The sequence below is a fragment of the Antechinus flavipes genome, chromosome 3, assembly GCF_016432865.1.
Source record: "Antechinus flavipes isolate AdamAnt ecotype Samford, QLD, Australia chromosome 3, AdamAnt_v2, whole genome shotgun sequence".
In the NCBI taxonomy this organism is placed as follows: domain Eukaryota; kingdom Metazoa; phylum Chordata; class Mammalia; order Dasyuromorphia; family Dasyuridae; genus Antechinus; species Antechinus flavipes.
In genome coordinates, this window is record NC_067400.1 from 437,008,904 (window position 1) to 437,019,449 (window position 10,546).

The window sequence follows — 10,546 nt, forward strand, 5'->3', positions numbered from 1 at the left end:
AGTTTAATAGACATGGAAATATTAGAGTCTGAAGGAAAGACGTTGTATGAGTTGAAAAGTCTTTATTGATCTTTTACAATTAGTCTGTTGCTTAGTGTCTGCTGAAGACTGAATAAAATTTATAACTTTCTTTTGGATTAAAATATTTGCTATTTTATCATGTGGAAATAAAAATGGTAATTATTTTGTTCAGAGGATATTCTATAATTAATTCTGAATTGAATATTCCTTTCCCATGTGGAAAAATATATTAATTTTTTCCTTTGTGCTTCATAGGCAAACCTGCAATTGCTCATCGAGATCTAAAATCAAAGAATATTTTAGTGAAAAAATGTGAAGCCTGTGCCATTGCAGACTTAGGACTAGCTGTGAAGCATGATTCAGTATTGAACACAATTGACATCCCTCAGAACCCCAGAGTGGGAACAAAGAGGTAGGACAGATGCCATAGAGGTATTGGATTTTTTTTTTTTTTATCCACAATCAGATGCAATCTGATTCTTGAACATCAATGTTATGGCCTGCACATGAGTAGCAGGCTATTGCAATGCTTTGTAAGTAAAGTTGGGACAGAGATTATCCCAAGCCCTGGATAGAAAGAATTTTACTCTAATCTACTATATATCCTTCTAATTATATGTGGCAACCCATGGATTGGACATAGGATAGTATAGAGATTGGATCTGTGATTTCATTAATATAGGGAATTCCTGGGGGGGAAATTCCCCTTACTGATTCAGTTTGGCATCTTCTCTGCAATTTATTATCCTAGTGAATTGCCTAAAGTATATAGAGATTAAGTGCCTTTCTTAGGTCACCTAGCTTGTATGTGTCTTAAGTGGGAATTAAATCCATGTCTTCTTGTCTTCAAGAGCACATTTCTAATGCCTATACCACAATACCTGTCCATTGTATAATTAATTCATTTCTGTATATGCCCTCTAAATTGTGTATGTTTAGTAATATAATATACCTTCGGACATGATTTGTGCTTTCAAGGTATACATAATGAAATAAATGTTAATGTAATAAAAAAATGTGTATTAAAAAACTAAATAATTCTTACTTTTCCTCTACCCTCTAACACAGATATATGAAAAGGTAAAAAGGGAAATACAAACAAATTATGTAGGCACACTTATCTGGCTATGCCTTCTTATTGAAGACGTGTTTAATATTCTGGAATATCTTTGATTACAGTACTTGAAAGAGAAATTCTTCCTAGATTATCAGTTAGCTCTTTTTATCTTCCTTTCCACTTTTAAGTTCTGTTCAATCATCAGCATTACTTTGGGATCTTCCATTTATTTTGAAATTAAAAACAATAAAAACATCCCCATGAGTTATTAAAGGCCCTTCAAACTAAATTCAGTGGCTTGATTTCTGATTGAACTTTCTGGAATGTCTTCAAAACCAAGCAGCTTTCCCAGGTGAACTCCCCTGGGCTAGAAGGTTATAATCCTCCAACAGGATTGTTGCCACTTTTCTTGGCTTCCAAAGCTGTCATCTTCTCGGAGTTTCTGGATGGTATATGTTGATGTATAACAGAGTTTGTGGTGAGTTTTGTTTGTGAATAAGGATGCTCTGTCTGAATAATTTTTCTCTATCATGTATTTACTGGGTCATTAGTTCATGTACTGAAACACTGAGTATACTCTGGTCCACCCAGCTGTAATTTGTACTACTAATGTACTACACATTGTTTTGGTTTTTATACAGCTCTTAGGTCCAACTTAGATGTATTTTAAGCTTCCTCCTTACTCGAACTCTCCATTCTTGTCAATCTCCAATTATTCCATCTGGTGCTGCCAACCTATAAATGCAAAAGTGGTTTTGTGCTTGTTTAGTTCTATGTGGAAATGGAATATTGTAGCAATGTGATCATTCCTGATTTTCCTACTTTCTGCCCAACTCTAGCACTCACATATAAACAAGATCAATAACAAATCTTTTCCTGCAGAGAAAGAACAAAAGAATACTAATTTTAAAAATTTTCCATGCTAAATATGTATATAAGAATTGCACATGTTTAATGTATATTGGATTACTTGCTGTCTAGAGGAAAAGATGGGAGGAAGGGAAGAAGAAAAATTTAGCACAAGATTTTGCAAGGGTGAATGTTGAAAATATCTTTGCATATATCTTGAAAATAAAAAGCTATTATTAAAAATTTTTCCATGCTTAAAAATTTTCACAAAACCTAACAGAATTCAGTGTTCATGTACATTAACCATAAAATCTAAGATTTCTAAGACACTGGCTTAAAAATGTGGTAATTTTAGCCCAAAATAATGTTTTTCCATGTTCTCTTCTGATTCTTTTTTCCCCCTGATTTTTCTTTCTTATTGTGTTGCTGTTACTATTGTCATGTAGCTTCTAAAAAATTCTGTTAGCACATTCTCTGGTTAGATTCTATTCTTTTCATTCTGCATTGCTTAATATATTTTTACATAGAGCCTCATAATCTTTATTTTCGTTTTTTTTTTGTATAACACCACCATATGCATACATGTGCAAATACCACAATTTATTCACCTATTCCCAAGACATTGGTCATATGAATTATTTCTTTTTTTAACTATTTAAAATTATTATTGATATTGTATTGATACTTTAAAGAATCTAAATTATTGATACTTTATTTTAAAGAATCTAAATTTTTAATAAACAATTCTTATAGTGAGATCATTGAGTTAGAGACCCAGTCTCTGGTATTACTTTCCCCATGATCCAGTTTTTTCTTGGTATTAAATTTGACAATATTATTGTGATTTATCTGGCTCAGAACCTAAAAACTTGAAAATGTATTAAAACTATATGGAAGTCAAAAAGCCCTCTAGCCCCTAATGCCAACTTCAGTAATGTCATCTGGGTTCTTTGATCAAAACTTGAAAAATTACCCTTTCCTTTGAACCAAAAATGCTTTTTCTAATCTCCAACATTAGGTAAATTTGTAGAATGTATCTATAAAACTAAAGCTATTCTTTTCAACTAATCATAATTGCTTTCTTTAGTTCCCCTCTCTGGTTCTCTATCTGATTAAGAGATTCTGAGACTTGAATCATAGTACTTAAGTAGCAAATACTAGCTATAATTAGTGGCCATTCCCCTTACCTCTTGAAGATTATGAGTAATTTATTGCAATATTTCCATTTTATTTTCTGAATAGACTTTACTAGCTGACAGCTACACTAGTATTTTACTGAACTCCTAGAAAGTCGATATGTACAATCTAGTGCATATATATTCTTTTTAAAGGTATATGGCTCCTGAGGTGCTTGATGATACAATGAATATGAATATTTTTGAATCCTTCAAACGTGCTGACATATATTCTCTTGGTCTGGTATATTGGGAAATAGCACGGAGATGTTCAGTTGGAGGTAATTATCTTTTATTTCTTAGGCCTTATGAAATATTATTTTCTGACTGCTTTAAAAATATACATGTTAGGCCTACTAGGTGGTGCCATAGTGCATAGAGCGCTGGTCTTAGCATCGAGAAGACTCATCTTCCTGAATTCAAATCTGGCCTCAGATCCTATATTCTAGCTATGTGAGCCCAAGAAAGTAATTTAGTCATTTTTACCTCAGTTCCTTATCTACAAAATGAGCTAGAGAAAGAAATGGCAAACCATTCTAGTATCTTTGCTAAGCCCTAGAATACATCACAGAGAATTGGACGTAACTGAAATGAATAAACATCAGCAAAAAGTTAAGAGTTTTATACTTTCAAACAATTTTCCTCTTGCACCGTGAACTGATGCTATCCATTCCACAAAATATTCTTTGACAATATGTTGTTAATTCAATACAATTTGAGAAACAAGCACCTATGTTTTAAATCAAGTACTATACATTTGATGGAATAAGTGTTGACATAAGATATGATTCCTATTATAGAGATTACAGACAAGAAAATATAAAGCATGTACAAATAGAATATGATATAGAATATGATAGCAAATAAATATATCCTAAAAGTTTTTGTTTATTTCTATATGCAAAGGAAATATAAACTTGATACCCCTTCCTGGACCCTGGCATCTGTCTTGTACCCATCTATTTCCATTCCTTTACTTACATATTAGTAATGTCAGAAGGAAACACGTAAAAATAATAAAAAGTGTCATTTTTTCAACATTTAAAACTTAAATTTAATAAGATCACATAAAACCTTAAATTTTATTATATTTACAATATTTTAAGGAAAATTTAGACTTGGCTAAGATAGCTGGCTGTTTGAATGGAGTCACAGTATATAGATCCCACATATTTACACCAGAAAAAAAGTGAAATTCATGCCAGATAAATAATGGTTCATAAATCCAATGAAGAATTATAGTAAACGTCTTCCTCTACCCTAAAACTGCACAGAAATTCATAGGCAGTAGAAAAAGTGGCCATCAACAAAACTATCACTAGTGTAGGCATGAGTAGAGACAGGCCAGAGAAATATGAAGTTTGTAAGACTTTTGTGTCTAGTGGCAGGAAGGGTAGATAGAAAGGAAGGGGAGAGGATTTAAGAAGAAAGATAATGAGTTCTATTTTGAACATATTGAGTTTAGGATGTCTAGGTAGTCATTTGAAATGTCTAAGAGGAACTTGTAGATGTGAGATTAGAAGTCAATAAAGAGGTTCAGGTAGAAAAGGTGGAATTAAGAGTTGTCAGCATAGAGATGATAATTAAATCCACTGGAGCTGATGAGATGACCAAGTGAACTAGTATATATAGAGAAGACAAGAGGTATCAGGACAGAACCATATGAGACACTTTGAGTAGAGGCATGAAGATCTAGAAAAAAAATGATGGAGAAGTAGTCAGGTAGAAGAAGAACCAGGAGAGAGTATTGTCCCAAAAAAGTAGAGAGAAGAGAGTGTCAAGGAGAGGATGATCAAAAGTGTCAAGGATTATAAAAGAGGTTGAGGAGAATGGAGATTAGCATTGGATTTGCTAAGTAATAGATCACTGATAACTTTGGAGAGAGCAATTTTCATTGGGATGAGGCCATGATGAGGAAGGAATAAAACTATCTCTTCATGTATGAAGTACATTGAAGGAGGAGTAGTTAGAAAGCATTTGAGTGACATGAGTTGAGAAAAAAGTTTAGGTAAATGCTATTTTTTTTTCTGTAAAATATGCAAATTTCTCAGTCGAGTGGGTAGAGATAGGGAAAGGCATAGCAGATCTGAGGAGGGAAGAGCCACTGTGGAGAGGGACATGAGTTGCTGAGGGAAGTATAGTGTTACACAGCAGCACTAAGAGCTAATTGAGGCTATATAACAACAATATTAGTGAACCCAGTCAAAAATGCATGTATATAGGAGCAAAGACATTGCATAGTGGGAGTGATCCAAAACTGAAGCTTGATAGGAAACAATCAGTGAAATTATAAGGGGGACTAAAAACTCAATAGAGGAAGATAGTATAATAGAGTTCAATTGCAAACATAAGAATAAAAAAAATACTAGAAGGGAAAATTTATTTGAATAATGGGAAGGGAAGAAGGTGATATAACACTTAACATTTTAATAGAGAAAGAAGAAACAAATGTACTTTTAGAACTTTAATGTTTTCAAAGGTTGTTTGTGGGAATTAAATAAGAAAAATAGAGGATCTGAGAACAAATTGGTTTTACTCTGAGGGTTTTTGGAAGGGAACAAGATGATTGTAAAATGCACACAGTAGTACAGAAAGGAGAAAGAAGATGTGTGTATGGAAAATGGGTGGAACTTACTATTTCATAATTGGAATTAGTGAGACAAAGCGTATACAAATATGAGATAAAAGGTAGGGATGAGTGCTCATTTTACGATCCTCATTCTTATCAGAACAAGGCAAAGAAGAAATGAACATAAAAATATGAAATTTGGTGTAGAAATACATTCAATTCAATAAGGAAACAAGTGGACATAGAAAAAAACAAAAGAAAAAAGAGGCTGTTCATCATTTGGTGAATTGCTGAATAAACTGTATTATATGAATGCAATTGAATATTATTATATAGGAAAAAGTGATGGAAAAGACAACTTCAGAAAGTCCTGGGTAAAATGAACTGCTGCAGAGTAAAATGAGCAGACTCAGGAGAACAACTTATAAAAGGACAACTTTGAAAGACTTAAGAATTCTGATCACTGTAATAACCAAATAATGATGAAGTTACCCCATTTCCTGAAAGAGGTGATGATGTAGAAAGAGACATAATTTTTGGATAGCTTTAGTAGGTGGATTCATTTTACTTGACTGTTTCTTAAAATTTTCCTTTATCTTTCCATTTTTTAATTGAGGGAAGAGTTGAAGGCAGGTTAGCCAAAGTGATGACAAAAAGAAAGGCCCATTGAAGCATTTTTAATGTATAGGAAGAAACAGATAAGTAGAATAATTTTAAAAAGCAATATGTTGAATTTATTATATGCTTTTTTTAAAATGGCAAAAATTATAAAGTGAAGACTTATGGTTTAATATACAATCTCCAGTATTCTACTGTATAACTGGAAATGCTCTTTTCTGATGTTTAAATTTAGAATAAAAGTTAATTTTTAAAAAGCTACTAAATTAATATATTTAACTTGATGGAATATTATATGTATGTTCTATAATCTGGATGATAGAAACAATCAGATTGTTCAAAATTTCTTTAGGCAAGACAGAAAACTATTTTATTGTGCTATAAGTATAGTTGGCTGTAGGATTAATGTAATTATAAGAAATTCTGTAATTAGAGATTATCATTTTTGAAATGTATCATATTGAATGAAATATCTTTTCAATTGTGTTTAAAAAGTTGCCTTTTTTGTGATTCATGATTTATTGTGTTCCCTAATTTACTAAAAACTCAAGATCAAGTTAGACTATCTTTAAAAATCTACTTTTATATGTCATTCACATGAAAATCTCAATTTATTCTCCAAATTCCCCATAGGAATCACTGAAGAGTACCAATTGCCTTTTTATGACATGGTGCCTTCAGATCCCTCAATAGAAGACATGAGAAAAGTTGTTTGTGAACAGAAATATAGACCAAATATACCAAATCAGTGGCAAAGTTGTGAGGTAAGTCTATCATCATCATCATTTATAATTACTTTGCTTTGCATGCACTGTAATCTTAATTAGTCTAGGAAGAATTTTCAGATGACATCTATACCATACCTATGACTCAAGGTTGAAATCACTACTCAGAAACTGGTATCTATCTTATTATAATTTATTTTGACTAGTCATATCTGATCTATTTCTTCTTTTTGTATCTAATCTGCATCCCTTCTACTATAACTGATTTTCTTTGGTTCTACTTCCCATGGCAATAGAAAGTATTCTTAGTAACTCCTTTGTGTAAGAGAAAAGAATCATCCATAAACTGCTTATCAATCCTTTAACAATTCAGAGCTAATGGTTTCTTTCTGGATTTGGAACTGCCCCAGTTGGAATAATAGATTTTTGAATAGAAAGATACCTTAGAGGCCATTGAGTCACTAAACAGAGGGAAATGAAGTCCAAAGAGAATTTTTAGCTTTTCTCAGAATCACATAGTTATAAAAGTCTGAGAGAGAATTTCAACTCAAATCTTTTGCCTTTAAACATATCACTATGCCCACCATCTATCCACCTCCTACTTCTACTACTTGTAATAAATCTCCTTAATAACTTATTTAATATTGTTGTTGTTGTTTGTTCTTTGTTTTTGAGAAGGAACATGATATAAGGGAGGTGATGCTATGACATGCAAATAAGTTGGATTTTAGTGAGGGAGGGCTGTGCAAGGTCACCAGAACCAACTGGATCCATTCTCAAGATATAGCTCAAGATGACTGGAGATGGCCCTGGAAGAAATGGGAGACCTTGGCTTTTTTAAACTAAGGTCTTCAACAGTTCTCCGTGTGCCAGAGGCTGTAGTCATTTAGTGATTAAGGCTAGGTAGCAATTGAGACAAAGAATCTCCTCTTTTGCCTAGTTAGCCCCTCAAAAAAATCTAAATAAATGAATGAATGATTGAAGGAATGAATCTTGGAGGGGAAGAATCAATCAGGATTCAAACAATGACCAAATGGGGCTTGGGACTAGGACCTATCCAATTAGAATCAGATTGGTTTTGGTTTAAAGTCTGGTCCTTAGGAAAGAAATCTAGCCAGCAAATCTTAAGATATCTTGAAAGGGTCAGAGATCCAAAAGAGAAAAAAAATATGCTTGTAAGTAAGAGTATGATGAAATTATTTTATGTGACTGACTGAGTCTTTTGGGGGGGTGTTTTTAAAGTATACCTATTTCCTTTTTTTATGTTTCTCTATCACTTGATCTAAAACATTTTCACTTGAATTACTATATGGAAGCAACCTGACTTATTCATTAAATAGTTGAAAAGTAAAATTCCATGAGTAGTTTGAATTTTAAATGAGTTCATCTTTCTGTGGATAAAAGCTATGTGTGTAGGTGGAATTATTTTTTACATTTGGGTGCATGATTTAATTTTAATTTAACTCTAATTATAGTCTCATGTTTACTGTTTGTTTATCACAGCTTGATTTCAGTTCATTGGTTTTACTGCTCAGCTTTTTTCATTTTCTGTTGCTAGCCAAAATAATAATATAAAATCCTTCTTTTTAAGGCACTCCGAGTAATGGGTAGAATAATGAGGGAGTGTTGGTATGCAAATGGAGCAGCTCGCTTGACAGCTCTGCGTATTAAGAAGACCATTTCTCAACTTTGTGTAAAAGAAGACTCCAAAATATAAGTGATATTTGGCGTTAAAAAGGAATCTTTTGAAAAATTGTGAATTTTTTTGTTTTGTTGTTTTTCCTTTGCTCTACCTCAAAAATATACAGTACAGTATTTAAATGCCCAAAGTACAGCCCTGAAACCCTACTTTAAAGCTGGCAGGGCAACTTTTGACTGATCTTGTCTTCATGTTTATATTTTATTTTGAATAGTAGCACACTAACTTTTTTTTCCTTAAAGAAAATTATTAAGAAAATAGTAAAAAAAATAAGAATAAATCTGATCCATAAAGTATGTTTTATTATTTTTTCTACTTGAAACAAAAATTAAAACTTTTGAAATAGGTAATTTATTTTAAAACAAAATATATGAAGGACCAAATTAATTGAGAATGCTAAGTAGTTTTCCTTTATTTCTCCATTCTTCCCTCAGAAGCAGAATAAATTTTAGTTACTGTATTCACAATTTAATTATAAAACAAGGAAGAATAAAATCTTTCACAGAAGTGGTAATAGACCTAGGAGAATCTCCAGATTTATTCATTTGACATTTTCTTCATAAAAACATCAATGATTCCATTTATTGTCTTTTCAGCAGTATTAGTCTCTTAGTTTTCAATTATTCATAGTTTGTGGTCTCTCTGCCTCTATCTGTTTCTCTGTTTCTCTGTCTTTGTCTCTCTCCTTTTCCTATTTCCTTTCTCTGTCTCTCTCTGCCTCTCCCTCTCCTCTTCCTTTCTCTTTCCCCATCCAGCTCTGTCTGTCTGTCTGTTTGCCTGTTTAGTCAGTCATAAAGTTGCCATTAATGGAAATTTTCAAAGTGGAAATTAAGGAAAAAAATTTTTTTTATCTTTTTGAGTCTATATCAAAAAGAAAAGAAGAAAGGAGAGGTGAAATGATGAAGAGGGAAAATGCTGTTTTGGGGCAAACCATAAAGAAGCTAGTTGTGGTTTTACAGGGTAATATAAGAAATATTTTTGTGTAATAGCTTTGTAAATACATATTCATCTTTTTGTCTAGAACAAATATCAGTATTTTATGAGTAAAAAGAAAAGAATTCTGATTTTCCTAATTTTAGTTTTATGTCTACCTCCACTAGGGAAGTCAAATGCTCAAATGCATCTGTATTGTCATCAATTTGGTAGTTCCTTCCAACTATGCAGAATGAATATTATCTATGCCACTCTGTTTTGTGTAGTTCTTGTTCATATATATATTCACAAAAGTTTCCTCACTCAAAGATGCCCACTTAAGGGGTTCATTCAAGATATAGGAGACCTTCTATACTTTATCCTAACAATCAGTTGGTATCAGTGGAGCATTCTATCTGTTCATCTATCATCCTTCACTCCTGTCATTTGGTCAGTCCATCTTCTCTTTCTGTCATATAATTTAGTCACTCATTTTTTCTTTAGAAAATGTTTGGTTCCATATTGCAGCCTGCTTAGCCCATCATGAACCTTTCTATTGTAATCAATATGATGCTCATCTTTAGTTCTTCAGAAGCAGTGGTATTCCATGTCTTGCTATCATATAGCAACATTGGTAAGATGATAGTATTGTACTGGTGGCTTTTGCTTACATGGGAATGCTTTCATTGAGTTCAGTAAAGGCACTCTGTAATTGAAATAAACCAATTCATTCTCGTCTTCCCTTCCAACTCTGGACCCAGATCATTGTCCATCATGCTGTCTATTCTGGTTACATATATGATTGTACAAGCTTTTAGGATATCCATCCAAATGCCTATTGAAATTTAATCTAATATTCTTTGACCATTTGGTCTTTCTTGTGTGGATAGATAGGCTAAACTTATTTGGGTGATTACACAT

The 10,546-nt window shown here is 32.5% G+C and overlaps 1 protein-coding gene across 1 annotated transcript in view; it reads left to right on the forward strand.

The window, feature by feature from the left end:
- ACVR1C (activin A receptor type 1C) overlaps window positions 1-8,924 on the forward strand; it is a 54,748-nt gene extending 45,824 nt beyond the window's left edge. Inside the window, exons 5-8 of the mRNA XM_051986350.1 lie at window positions 277-433; window positions 3,259-3,383; window positions 6,923-7,053; window positions 8,606-8,924. Coding sequence (XP_051842310.1) covers window positions 277-433; window positions 3,259-3,383; window positions 6,923-7,053; window positions 8,606-8,731 — 539 coding nt within the window. The 3' untranslated portion in view covers window positions 8,732-8,924. The remainder of the gene's footprint in view (window positions 1-276; window positions 434-3,258; window positions 3,384-6,922; window positions 7,054-8,605) is intronic.
- The last annotated feature ends 1,622 nt before the right edge of the window (window positions 8,925-10,546 follow it).